The 14,999-nt window shown below is 46.6% G+C and overlaps 1 protein-coding gene across 1 annotated transcript in view; it reads left to right on the forward strand.

Moving 5' to 3' along the window:
• Positions 1-14,748, forward strand: part of LOC141116641 (Fc receptor-like protein 5) — an 84,979-nt gene extending 70,231 nt beyond the window's left edge. Inside the window, exon 8 of the mRNA XM_073609033.1 lies at positions 13,350-14,748. Within this exon, the coding sequence (XP_073465134.1) occupies positions 13,350-13,519 (170 nt within the window). The 3' untranslated portion in view covers positions 13,520-14,748. The remainder of the gene's footprint in view (positions 1-13,349) is intronic.
• Positions 14,749-14,999: the final 251 nt, after the last annotated feature.

Raw genomic sequence — 14,999 nt, forward strand, 5'->3', positions numbered from 1 at the left:
GAATTGGTGAGAGAGCTGGGGGGGCATTAGTAAGAGAGGAGGGGGAATTGGTGAGAGAGCTGGGGGAGGGCCAATAGTAAGAGAGGAGGGGGGAATTGGTGAGAGCTGGGGGCATTAGTAAGAGAGAAGGGGGGGATTGGTAAGAGAGCTGGGGGGTATTAGCAGAGGAGAGGGGGGCTTTAGTAATAGAAGAGGGGAAAATTGGTGAGAGAGCTAGGGGGCACTAGTAAGAGAAGAGGGGGGAATTGGTGAAAGAGCTGGGGGCATTAGTAAGAGAGCTGGATTTTGTTTAACCACACCAATTAAGTCCCTCCCACCATTAAAACCTTGGCCCCACCCACATTTTGCTGCTACGCACGTCCCAGCTCACTTACTCCCTCAATTGTCCCTCATTCTAAAGTTCAAAAGTTTGGAGGTATGCTTTTGCATTCCCATAGACTTGTATGCGGAGCAAAGCTGTTCTGAAGTGAACAAAAGCCTGCTGACACAAACCTCAGCACCCTATCCTAATCAAATAATCTTTAAAAGCACTAGTGGAAAGAAGACCATGTTTTTTTACTTTAACTACTTCAGCTCAGGAAGGTTTACCCCCCTTCATGGCCAGGCCATTTTTTGCGAAATACAGCACTGCGTTACTTTAACTGACAATTGTGCCGTCGTGCGACGCTGTACCCAAATATAATTGATGTCCTTTTCCCCACAAATAGAGCTTTCTTTTGGTGGTATTTGATCACCTCTGTGGTTGTAATGTTTTCCCCTTACAAACGAAAAAAAGAGCGACAATTTTGAAAAAAAAAAAAAAAATGTTATTGTCTGCTATTAACCACTTCAGCCCGGGAAGGTTTTACCCCCTTCCTGACCAGAGCACTTTTTACAATTCGGCACTGCGTCGCTTTAACTGCTAATTGCGTGGTCATGCAATGCTGTACCCAAACGAAATTTGCGTCCTTTTCTTCCCACAAATAGAGCTTTCTTTTGATGGTATTTGATCACCTCTGCCGTTTTTATTTTTTGCGCTATAAACGGAAAAAGACCGAAAAATTTGAAAAAAAATGATATTTTCTACTTTTTGTTATAAAAAAAATCCAATAAACTCAATTTTAGTCATACATTTAGGCCAAAATGTATTTGGCCACATGTCTTTGGTAAAAAAATGTCAATAAGCGTATATTTATTGGTTTGCGCAAAAGTTATAGCGTCTACAAACTAGGGTACATTTTCTGGAATTTACACAGCTTTTATTTTATGACTGCCTATGTCATTTCATGAGGTGCTAAAATGGCAGGGCAGTACAAAACCCCCCCAAATGACCCCATTTTGGAAAGTAGACACCCCAAGGAAATTTCTGAGAGGCATGTTGAACCCATTGAATATTTATTTTTTTTGTCCCAAGTGATTGAATAATGACAAAAAAAAAAAAAAAAAAATTACAAAAAGTTGTCACTAAATGATATATTGCTCACACAGGCCATGCGCATATGTGGAATTGCACCCCAAAATACATTTAGCTGCTTCTCCTGAGTACGGGGATACCACATGTGTGGGACTTTTTGGGAGCCTAGCCGCGTACGGGGCCCCGAAAACCAAGCACCGCCTTTAGGATTTCAAAGGGCATAAATTTTTGATTTCACTCCTCACTACCTATCACAGTTTTGAAGGCCATAAAATGCCAAGATGGCACAAAACCCCCCCAAATGACCCCATTTTGGAAAGTAGACACCCCAAGCTATTTGCTGAGAGGCATGTTGAGTCCATGGAATATTTTATTTTTTGACACAAGTCACGGGAATGTGACAATTTTTTTTTTTTTTGCACAAAGTTGTCACTAAATGATATATTGCTCACACAGGCCATGGGCATATGTGGAATTGCACCCCAAAATACATTCTGCTGATTCTCCTGAGTATGGGGATACCACATGTGTGGGACTTTTTGGGAGCCTAGCCGCGTACGGGGCCCCGAAAACCCAGCACCGCCTTCAGGATTTCTAAGGGCGTAAAGTTGTGATTTCACTCCTCACTACCTATCACATTTTTGAAGGCCATAAAATGCCCAGATGGCACAAAACCCCCCCAAATGACCCCATTTTGGAAAGTAGACACCCCAAGCTATTTGCTGAGAGGCATGTTGAGTCCATGGAATATTTTATATTTTGACACAAGTTGCGGGAAAGTGACAATTTTTTTTTTTTTTTTTTTGCACAAAGTTGTCACAAAATGATATATTGCTCAAACATGCCATGGGCATATGTGGAATTACACCCCAAAATACATTCTGCTGCTTCTCCTGAGTACGGGGATACCACATGTGTGTGACTTTTTGGGAGCCTAGCCGCGTACGGATCCCCGAAAACCAAGCACCGCCTTCAGGATTTCTAAGGGCATAAATTTTTGATTTCACTCCTCACTACCTATCACAGTTTTGAAGGCCATAAAATGCCAAGATGGCACAAAACCCCCCCAAATGACCCCATTTTGGAAAGTAGACACCCCAAGCTATTTGCTGAGAGGCATGTTGAGTCCATGGAATATTTTATTTTTTGACACAAGTTGCAGGAAAGTGACAATTTTTTTTTTTTTTGCACAAAGTTGTCACTAAATGATATATTGCTCACACAGGCCATGGGCATATGTGGAATTGCACCCCAAAATACATTCTGCTGATTCTCCTGAGTACGGGGATACCACATGTGTGGGACTTTTTGGGAGCCTAGCCGCGTACGGGGCCCCGAAAACCCAGCACCGCCTTCAGGATTTCTAAGGGCGTAAAGTTGTGATTTCACTCCTCACTACCTATCACATTTTTGAAGGCCATAAAATGCCCAGATGGCACAAAACCCCCCAAAATGACCCCATTTTGGAAAGTAGACACCCCAAGCTATTTGCTGAGAGGCATGGTGAGTATTTTGCAGCTCTCATTTGTTTTTGAAAATGAAGAAAGACAAGAAAAACATATTTTTTTTTCTTTTTTCAAATTTCAAAAGTTTGTGACAAAAAGTGAGGTCTGCAAAATACTCACTATACCTCTCAGCAAATAGCTTTGGGTGTCTATTTTCCAAAATGGGGTCATTTGGGGGGGTTTGTGCCATCTGGGCATTCCATGGCCTCCGAAACTGTGATAGGCAGTGAAGAGTGAAATCAAAAATTTACGCCCTTAGAAAGCCTGAAGGCGGTGCTTGGTTTTCGGGGTACCGTACGCGGCTAGGCTCCCAAAAAGTCTCACACATGTGGTATCCCCGTACTCAGGAGAAGCAACAGAATGCATTTTGGGGTGTAATTTCACATATTCCCATGGCATGTTTGAGCAATATATCATTTAGTGACAACTTTGTGCAAAAAAAAAAAAATTGTCTTTTTCCCGCAACTTGTGTCACAATATAAAATATTCCATGGACTCGACATGCCTCTCAGCAAATAGCTTGGGGTGTCTACTTTCCAAAATGGGGTCATTTGGGGGGGTTTTGAACTGTCCTGGCATTTTATGCACAACATTTAGAAGCTTATGTCACACATCACCCACTCTTCTAACCACTTGAAGACAAAGCCCTTTCTGACACTTTTTGTTTACATGAAAAAATTATTTTTTTTTGCAAGAAAATTACTTTGAACCCCCAAACATTATATATTTTTTTAAAGCAAATGCCCTACAGATTAAAATGGTGGGTGTTTCATTTTTTTTTTTTCACACAGTATTTGCGCAGCGATTTTTCAAACGCATTTTTTGGGGAAAAAACACACTTTTTAAAATTTTAATGCACTAAAACACACTATATTGCCCAAATGTTTTATGAAATAAAAAAGATGATCTTAGGCCGAGTACATGGATACCAAACATGACATGCTTTAAAATTGCGCACAAACGTGCAGTGGCGACAAACTAAATACATTTTTAAAAGCCTTTAAAAGCCTTTACAGGTTACCACTTTAGATTTACAGAGGAGGTCTACTGCTAAAATTACTGCCCTCGATCTGACCTTCGCGGTGATACCTCACATGCATGGGGCAATTGCTGTTTACATTTGACGCCAGACCGACGCTTGCGTTCGCCTTTGCACGAGAGCAGGGGGGGACAAGTGTGCTTTTTTTTTTTTTTTCTTTATTAGCTCTATGGTCAGCTGGCCAAATCACCGGCTGCATTCTCAGGTTCCCTGTTGGGCCAGGAGAGCCAGAGAAAAACATGGAAGACGGTGGGGGGGGGGGGATCCCTCCCACTGCTTGTAAAAGCAGTCTAGAGGCTAATTAGCCGCTAGGATTGCTTTTACATGAAAGCCGACCGCTGGCTGAAAAGAATGATACCAAGATGATACCTAAACCTGCAGGCATCATTCTGGTATAACCACTCAAAGTCCAGCAACATACCAGTACGTTGCTGGTCCTTGTATTGTAAACTTTTTTTTCATGCAGCCTGTGGGCTGAACGAAAAAAAGATATTGATCGGTGGGTATGCCCACCATTAGAATACCTCCCTTCATCCGCCCACTTCTAATGATGGGCATACATGCACCATTTATATATGCCGAAGCATGGAGGCATCCTCCCGCAAAAGGCAGGAGCAAATTGCTCCTCCACCCACTGCTGCCCCCACGCTTCGGCATATATGCTGAAGTATGTAACTGTGGTGGTGAAATCACCTCCGTCAGCGCTGGAGTCACGGCTTTATATATCGTGGGAGCAAACGCTGTTGCTGTCAAGATAAATAAATCCGCGCTGCAACTGAATGGCGTACCTGCTAAGCAAATGATGGTTAACAAAAAAACAAAGTAACATTACAGTATAACAGTAATACTTACCATACCTGCAAAGCAAATACAAAAAAAAACATAGTAAAAAATAAAACATTTAACGCAACCTGTGCCTACCTAAAATATATATATGCCGAAGCATGGGGGCATCCTCCCGCAAAAGGCAGGAGCAAATTGCTCCTCCACCCACTGCTGCCCCCACGCTTCGGCATATATGCTGAAGTATGTAACTGTGGTGGTGAAATCACCTCCGACAGCGCTGGAGTCACGGCTTTATATATCGTGGGAGCAAACGCTGTTGCTGTCAAGATAAATAAATCCGCTCTGCAGCTGAATGGCGTACCTGAAAACAAAAAAGTGGTTAACAATAAAAAAACAAATTATAAAAAAATTGCATACCTATAAAGCAAACATGATAAAAACATAACAATAAAACATTGCAGTATAGAATGCAGAACAATAGAGAGAGAGAACAATAAAACGACAACTATTTTTGGTTTTTTTATTTTATATTTTTTTTGTATTTTTATTTTTTTATTTTTTTTTTATTTTTTTATTTTTTTAACACTTTTTTTAGTAACTTTAACTTTTAACTGTAACTGTGCCAGGTTTGGGTCTCTCAAAATGCGATGGCATCTTTGGAGACCCTGTGTTAGTGTGCCTAGTCTGTGCCGTGCTGAACCCTACGCTAATACTCCACTAGTGTATGGTAGCGTTCAAAACATTCACCAATGCATAGACCAGGATTGTCAGGACAGGAGGGACAACAATACCGGGTGTCACGCCTAAATCCGCGCTTGCTGCAGACACGACATCTTTTTTGGGGGGCTCGTTGGGTAGGGGTACTCTGCTGGACATAAGGAAAATGCCTCCCATGCAGCCGGCTTACTGCATTTGGATTGGGAAGGTGAGGTGGAGCACCATCTGGAAACAGAAGGGCTCTGACGATCTCTTCCTGGAATTTAAGGAAGGATCCAGTCAGGGGCGGACTGACCAGTCGGTCAGCTCGGCCGCGGACCGAGGGCCCGGCCCCTGAAAGGGGCCCGCCAGCGCCACCTGCTGAAACTGTCAGTGCTCCCGCGGGCCCCTGCGACCATCGTTTCGGGCTCACCCGGGCCCCAGCGCTGCTGGCGTCGCTATTGAAGGGGGGGGGGGGGCGACCACGGGTGACACCAGGCTCAGAGTCGGATTGACACTGGGCACCGCGGCTCCCTTTTTCCCTTCCGATATCCCTCAGCTGCACGCGATGTGAGGGAGAATGGGGGAGGAGGGACGAGGGAGTGAGGCAGAGAGTAGAGACATTGACAAACAGCCTCCTCCTCGGCTCTTACATTCACGCACACAGCCGGGAGCAAGAGCGGGGGAGGAAGGACACCTGCCATAAGAGCTCTGTCGCTATTGGAAGGGGGGGGAGCACGGGTGACACCAGGCTCGGAGTCGGATTGACACTGGGCACCACGGCTCCCTTTTTCACTTCCGATATCCCTTATGTGGAAGGGGGAGTTGTGTACAGGAAAGCGGGGGGGGGGGGTTTGGGTTAGAGAGGACTTGTATTAGAAGGAGGGGGGCAGATTTGAAGTTTGACCCCCCCAGCACAATTCCTCTCCCCTCTCAAAACACCACCTAGCACATATCCTATCCCCCACCCCCTTTCCCCTCCCTAGAATCACTCCTGGCAGCACAAGTGTTACCTGCCCAGGCCCTTCTTACCCCCCTCTTGAAAAGCATCCCGTGGCACATATCATCCTTTACCCCCCCCTCCCAAATCACAGATCTCATCCTAGCTCCATCCTCCCTCACCCCCCGATTCCATCCCAGTGCCATCCACCACCCTGCTCCCATCCTGGCTCCATCTAACCCCCCGATCCCATACCAGATCCATCCACCCCCCAAACCCATTCCAGCTCCATCCACCATCTGCCATTCCACTCCAGCTCCATCCACCACCCCCGTTCCCATCCTGGCTCCATCCACCACCCCGTTTCCATCCTGGCTCCATCTACTGTGGCAGGCTGGGAGGAGAGCCACGGCGATGCACTAGCCTGCTCAGTGCCCCGGGGGTGGGGGGGGTGTGACACCATGTTTTACCACACCAGGTGACACTAACTCTAGTGATGCCACTGCTTGGATGGTAAGGGGGAGGGTGAGCGCTCTCTAATCACACAGATCGGGGATCTCCTGCTTACCCGGCGACCGCTGTCATCCAATGTCCGGCCCCCTGGCTCCTTTGACAGACATCACACTGGTCCAATGCCAGGGGACATGTGACGTCTATCAAAAGAGGTGGGACATTAAATGACAGCGGTCGCCAGGTGTCACAGCAAGAGATACTCGCTCTGTGTGATCCGGCAGCTCTCCTCTCTAACCCCCATGCACTGGTGAGGCTGCTTTCATGGGCACTGGTGAGGCTGCATTGATGGGGGGCTCTTTCCAACATAGGCTCTCAAATGGAAACAGAGAAGACCCGCACACAATATCATTACCCATTGCGCTGCACGCCGCTGCGCACTGGGCCTGCTGCAAACCCTCTAGTTCTACCGTCCCGGATAGGGGCCGCAGTCTCCCTCCAAGTCCCTCCCTCACCTCAGCAAACAGTGCCCGAAACGGCGGAAGAGGAGAGGACACCCCCAGCCGCCCACAGCAGGACCAGGGTGCCATCAAACCACCCACTCTGACCCACCCACAGCAGGGCCAGGGTGCCAGCCAGCCACCCACGGAGACCCACCCACAGCAGGGCCAGCCAGCCACCCACAGTGACCCCCCCACACCAGGGAGCCAGCTAGCCAGCCACAGTAGGGTGCCAGCCAGCCACCCACCCACAGGAGCCAGTCACAGAGGATGCGGGAGCCAGCCACAGCTACAGTACTAATAGTTAAGGTAAGAGGAGTGCTACACAGTGCCAATTTTATTTTTACTTTGTGAGAGGTTGGGGCAGGGGTGAGAGTCATGGCACAAGGAGGTAGACCCTTGAGGACCAGAGTGAATGAAGGTGTTCACTGTACACTTCGTTAGAAAGAGGACCCCTCCAGGTCCCATTATTCCCCTTTGTAGTCTCTAATGGGACCTGCGGGGGACTCTCTCTAATGGACACTGTTAGAGAGACCCCCCTCCAGGTCCAGTAAAAAAAGGCAGAAATTGTACTTTGTTCAAAATGTAGGGGCGGGGTGAGCCATGGGCGGGGTCAGGGGTGGGTCATGGGCGGGGTTTGACAGGGGGCCCTTGCTTTATTTGGACCGGGGGCCCCGAGTGTTGTCAGTCCGCCCCTGGATCCAGTCCGTCCTGAAGCTCTGTATAGCACATGAGCATTCAGCAAAGCCAATTGAAATAAATAAACAGACACTTTTTTGTACCAGCGTCTGGCCTTACGGGCAACTAGGTACGGCGCCAACAACTGGTCGTTGAGGTCCACCCCTCCCATATTAAGGTTGTATTCGTGGACACAGAGGGGTTTCTCCACAACACCAGTCGCCGTAGTAATTTGGGTCGTCGTGTCTGCATGAAGGGAGGTAAGAACGAAAACATTCTTATTGTCCCTCCACTTCATAGCGAGCAAATTATTATACTGCAAGCATGCTCTCTCCCCCAGCCTAAGACGGGACTCTACAAGCCGCTGGGGAAAGCCCCGGCGATTAGGTCGCACGGTGCCACATGCTCCAATCTGATGATCAAACAAGTGACTAAAAAGTGGCACACTCGTATAATAATTGTCCACGTACAAGTGGTACCCCTTTCCGAATAAGGGTGACACCAAGTCCCACACTATCTTGCCAGCGCTTCCTATGTAGTCAGGGCAGTTTATCGGCTCTACGTGACTATCTTTGCCCTCGTAAACCATAAATCTACATGTATAGCCTGTGGCCCTGTCACAGAGCTTATACATCTTGACCCCGTATCTGGCACGCTTGCTGGGAAGGTACTGTTTGAAGGACAAACGGCCAGAAAACTTAATCAGGGACTCATCAACGCAGACAACTTGATGGGGGGTAAACAAGTCTGCAAAACGTTGGTTGAAGTGGTTTACGAGGGGCCGAATTTTGTAGAGCCGATCGTATGCAGGGTCTCCACGAGGACGACAGAGTTCATTGTCGTTGAAGTGCATGAACCGCAAAATCTGCTCGTATCGTGCCCTGGTCATGGAGGCAGAGAACACGGGCATATGGTGAATTGGGTCAGTGGACCAATATGACCGCAACTCACTCTTTTTGGTTATGCCCATGAGGAGGGAAAGGCCCAGAAAGATCTTAAATTCGGAGACCGTAATTGGTCTCCAATCTCTGGCAAGGGAGGACTGGGGAATAGTGGCGATGTGTTGACCAGCGTACAAATTGCTTTGGTCCACAATAGATCTATAGAGATCTTCGGTGAAAAACAGCGAATAAAAATCCAGTGGCGTAAAGTCAACTGTTTCCACCTGAATTCCGGGTTGGCCAGTGAAAGGGGGAAGTACGGGTGCTGCAGAAGTGGTGGGTTCCCAATTCGGATTGGCGAATGCAGCAGGAAGGGCACTATGGGCACGACGGGCCTGTGTTCGTCTTCTTCTTGGTGGCAGCGGGACACTACTTGTGCTTGCCACCTCGCCAGCTTGAACTGCACTTATGGGACTCGCCACGTCACCACGTGATACTGCAGTGCTGGATGTACGACCAGGGTGTACTAGGCCGCTGGTGCTTGCCAGTTCACCAGAAGGAGTAGCGGCATTAGTACTTCTCTGCTCCATACGAGAGCCCTGCGGTTCTTGCACTTCAAGGACAGAAGAAGTTCGGGGTCTGGTACGCCTGACCCTAGCAGGGACCACAACTCCGTCGTCAGAGCTATCTGTCATGGAGCCGCTGTCCTCTACAGGTTCATATTCTGAGCCTGAACTTGACAGATGAGTGACTTCCTCTTCACTATCTGTCATACTCAGAAACGTGTAGGCCTCTTCACTAGTGTACCTTCGATTTGCCATTTTGGCCTCTAAATTTAGGGGTACACTAGTGAGACTCACAGGCAAAAAAGCTCCTGACTGTTAGCGACTGATTCAAAACGCTACCAAAAAACTGTTAGCGATCGCAGGGATCAGGCCTGACTCTGCGAACGCTGCAGTTATGTGTGCTTAGTGTTTTGTAAGTGTCAGTTATCGATCGATACTGCACTTGGGTGGGCTGGGCTGGGCTGGGCCGAGGGGCAAAACGCAGGTGCTAGCAGGTATCTGGGCTGATCCCGCTAACACTGTGTTTCAGGGAACCCTAAACTGCTGGGGAGTATAGATCTGATCGGATCAGATATTGATCCGTTCAGATACTATAGCACTAAGGGAGGTGTATGCTGCGTGCGTGGGTTTTAGCGGTACTGGCGCTAACCTGACGCTGCCTGGGGCGACGCAGACCTTATCAGATCCTAAAAACTTAACTTATATCACCGCCGGGCAATTAGGGGGTTAAACCTTTATAAGGTAATAAACGGCGGGTGCCCTAAAACTATAATAAACTATATTAAACTGTAATAAACTATAATAAACTAAAAAAAACAAACTAGCTAACCAGCGTCACCCGTAACACTTATACGGTGATCGCTGGTGAAAGGGTTAACTAGGGGGCAATCAAGGGGTTAAAACCTTTAGCAGGTAGTATATGGGGGTCCCTGTCGCTATAAAACACTGACAGCGAACCTATATACTTACCTCCCTAACTAGCGTCACCTGTGTCACTAATACAGCGATCAGAAAAACGATCGCTTAGCGACACTGGCGACGGGGGGTAATCAAGGGGTTAACTTTTATTAGGGGGGGTTAGGGGGGTACCCTGGACCTAAAGGGGGGTACCCTAGACCTAAAGGGGGCTAACCTAACTGCCCTAACACTTGTAACTGACACAAACTGACACCAATGCAAAAAAAAAAAAAACTGCTATTGGTGTCAGAGTGACAGGGGGTACAGGGGGGTGATCGGGGGGTGATCGGGGGGGACAGGGGGGTGAAAAGTGTGCCTGCGTGTTCTACTGTAAGTGTAGTGTTGGTGCACTTACTTGGATGTCTTCTCTCCTCTGTGCCGGGACGAAAAGACCGGCTCGAGGAGGGATGACATCACTTCCTTTCCCTCTGTTTACATTACAGAGGGAAAGGAAGCGTTTTCATTCGCCGGGAGCGATCGGGAGGGGGTGGCCAACAATGGATGGCCTCCCCCTCACCTCTCATCGCCCGCGAACGAGAGCCGACCGCCTATGGCACCGGGGGGGGGGTCCGATCGGACCCCCCACCCGCGGGAGGCAGATCACGTATGGGTACGTGATTCTGCCTGCCCGTGCCATTCTGCCGCCGTATATGTGCGTTAGGCGGTCGGCAAGTGGTTAAACACATCCAGTAAAAAAATATTAAAAAAACAAATTTCTTCATCAATTTAGCTATTTTGCCTACATGTTTTTGGTAAAAAAAAAAAAGATTGCTTTGAGCAAATGTTAAATGTGTCTACGCTCTATGGGATATTTTTATGGAACTTTTATGTATTAATTTTTTTTCAAGTAATGGCGGCAATCAGCGGCTTATAGTGGGACTGTGACATTGTGGCGGACACATCTAACACTAAGTGACACTTTTGATACGGGAAGGGGTTAACATCAGGGGGTGATCAAAGGGTTAAATATGTTTCTAGGGAGTGCTTGCTAACTGTGTGGGGGAGGTGCTTTAACTGTATGGAAGAGCCCGATGTTCGAGTTGAACGTAAGTGCGACTCAAACATCCGGTGTTCGCCCGTTTGCCGAATTTAGAGCATTATGGGGCGTTTGTGGGAAATTTGAGCGCCCGCGGAACACCCCATAATGAACAGCGAGACCGTCAATGCACTGCGAGATCGCAGTGCATTGACGGCTGCTGATAGGCCAAAGCATGCACCTGAGCTGCATGCTTTGGCCAATCACAACGCGGTCTGCTGTGAGAGCCATGTTTGGTTAAAAGCAGGGTGCCTTTGACCAATCATGGCTCAGGGGGCTGAGTTCACGCCCAACACTATGTATGGCTGCTTACATAGTGGCCGTACATAGTGTTATGAATGAGAGCAGCAAAATTATAATTGGAAAGGAAAAAATTTCATTCAAAACTGCTCGCGGCTGTAATGTATTGTCAGATCCCGGCAATATACATAAAAATCATTGAAAAAACTGCGTGAGTTCCCCCCCAGTCCATTACCAGGCCCTTCAGGTCTGGTATGGATATTAAGGGGAACCCTGCACCAAAATTTTTTTTAAAATGGCGCAGGGATCCCCCAAAATCCATTCTAGGACCTTCACGTCTGGTATGGATATTAAGGGGAACCCCGTGCCAAAATGTAAAAAAAATGGCATGGGGGTCCCCCCAAAATCCATACCAGATCCTTATCTCAGCATGCAACCTGGCAGGCCACAGGAAAAGGGGGGAGGGAACGAAAAAACACCCCCTCCCTACTGAACCATACCAGGCCACATGTCCTCAACATGGAGAGGGTGCTTTGGGGTCTGCGGGCGGGGGGCTTATCAGAATCTGGAAGCCCCCTTTAACAAGTGGACACCCACATCCCACTCCCCCATGTGAATGGGTATCGGGTACATTGTACCCCTGCCATTCACCAAAAAAAGTGTCAAAAAAGTAAAAATGACAGGACAATAACAGGACAATGGGTAAGGGGTACAATGTACCCGATACCCATTCACATGGGGGGGGGCAAGATTGGAGGGTACCCTTGTTAAAGAGGGCTTCCAGATTCTGATAAGCCCCCTGTCCGCAGGCCCCCACAACCACCGGGCAAGGGTTGTGGGGATGAGGCCCTTGTCCCTATCAGCATGGGGACAAGGTGTTTTTGCACCCTCCCCATGTTGAGGACATGTGGTCTGGTATGGTTCAGGAGGGGGGCGCTCTCTCGCCCCCCTTTCCTGCGGCCTGCCAGGTTGCGCGCTCGGATAAGAGTCTGGTATGGATTTTGGGGGATCCCCACGCCATTTTTATTTCTAATTTGGAACGGGGTTCCCCTTTAAATCTATACCAGACCTGAAGGACCTGGTATGGATTTTGGGGGGACCCCCACGCAATTGTGTTGTTTAATTTTGGTGCAGGGTTCCCCTTAATACCCATACCAGACATGAAGAGCCTGGTAATGGACTGGGGGGGAACTCATGCCTTTTTTTTTTCAATGATTTTTTTTATCTATATTGCCGGGACCCGACAATACATTACAGACGTGATAAGTTTTAAATTACATTTTTTTCCTTTAGAAATGTCGTTTTGCTGTGGTACTGTTATAAACACTGGAAAGATGTGCTACTTTACAGGCAGACTAAGGACACCCCCCAGGCATGATATTTAAAGGAATATTTCATTTTTATTGTTTCATTGTTTAAGCATTATTAAAATCACTGCTCCCAAAACGACCGGACCCCAGGTCCCCAAACACTTTTTATGGCAATTTTGGGGTTTTCCTTCACTTTTGATGATAATGGTAAACAGGACAAATGGAGAGGGTGAATATCCCTAACAGCAATATAAACCTGACAAAGGTTCTAAACCCTCTGCACTCTATTCAAAAATAAAAGCAAGTTTTGTCTTTAGTTGTACTTTAATTATGATAGCCATTTCATACTTTCATTCTTTTTAATTTCTCAAGGTAAAAAGGACATGGATTACACGTTACAGAACATAATTCGACTGTTGGCATCTGGGATCATAATACTTATAGGGTCCTTTATTTTCTACTCCCACATGAAGACTGTAGGGGTTGCCAAGACCATGAATGTTGAAGATGCAGAGGATAGAGTGGAAGAGCAACAACTGTGATCTCAATAACTATAAAGCAGCAACTGTATCTTGTCAGTAATAGGGAATTATGGGAAAGGAGATGGAGACAGAAGTCAGGATGGTTTATCCTTAAAGCTGATTTCTAGGCAGATTTAAAAAAAAACACAAATTATTGCAGCTCTGTAATCATAAATACATTATCTAATAAGTATATTTTATAAATAGAAGCAGTGTATATACCTGAATGTGACCTAGTAGCGACCTCTTGCAGTGCTTATACAGCAGGACTGGAGTGTGAGAAGAAGAAGCAGCATTAGGATCCAATCATTTCATGTGCTGACAAGATGAATGTTGATAGGAGGAGAGATCAGAGTTACAAAGAGATGAGCTCATCACTGTGCTGCTTCTTTCACTGGTCATTCACAAGTTGGGGGCTGGTCCGGGATGACCTGTGCTCAGAGACAGTGGGCTGAATTATGCTGGCCAATAAACTGTGGACATTTACCAGCAGAAAATAGGTACTGTGGAAGAGATCTTTGTATTGAAGGTAAACATTGCAGGAAAATATTTTTTTCATCTTTTAATGGGCTAATTAATTATAACTTGTTACTTTTGGCCAGAGTTCCACTTAAGAAGTATACATAGTTTATGTAATTGTTTCTGCTCCTGACAATCTATAGTAATATATGACAGCGTAGGGCAGCCTTTCTCAACCTTTCAACACAGAGGAACCTTTTAAAATAACTTTCCAGTCTCAGGGAACCCTTACCAAAAATGACTATATCTACAACTCATGATACTTTAGTGCGATGGTCAATGGGGAGAATGCTCCTTACACTTGTGGTCACTGGGAAGAATTGCCCCCTTACAGATAGCTAAAAAGGGCAATGGTGTCAGTGGAAACTTATCTGAGAGACAGAAATTGCTCATTGCTCAAGGAACCCCTAGCATGCTCTGAAGGAACCCTAGGGATCCATGGAACCCTGCTTGAGGAGCCCTGGTGTAGGGTCTATATAGTCATAAATAAGTATTAAAATGACAAAACTGTTATTACCTTCAGCCATCCCTTACCCCAATATGTGGCAGTGTAGACCACAGAGCAAGGTGGAAAAATGTTTGGACAGTGGTAGACCACGTATTCTTTCATAACTTGATCAAAATTATTTCTTGTAAAAGCCTATAAGTATAAACATAGGAGATACCATCTCATATAATAGATCTGTATATATGGAATATTTTTGTTTTATAAGAGGTACAGGGAACTGTGCAGCCACTGAGGTCTATATTTTTGTAAAATACACCAATAAAGCTTTTACCAAATAAACTGTTTTGTTGCTTTGATTTGCACTGAGTTTTTAAACCCAAGAAGTTCATTGATAAACCCAATCCTGTTTGGGGATTGGTCAGGGCTCCCTGAGGCACCCTAGACAGCTCTTTAGAGTTCCAAATGGAAGGGCCCCTCCCCGAACAAACAGGCTCCATAAAAGAGTTAAAATAGAATCAGACCTCACCCTTCAGT

The sequence above is a fragment of the Aquarana catesbeiana genome, linkage group LG13 (genome assembly GCF_042186555.1).
Source record: "Aquarana catesbeiana isolate 2022-GZ linkage group LG13, ASM4218655v1, whole genome shotgun sequence".
Taxonomy (NCBI): Eukaryota; Metazoa; Chordata; class Amphibia; order Anura; family Ranidae; genus Aquarana; species Aquarana catesbeiana.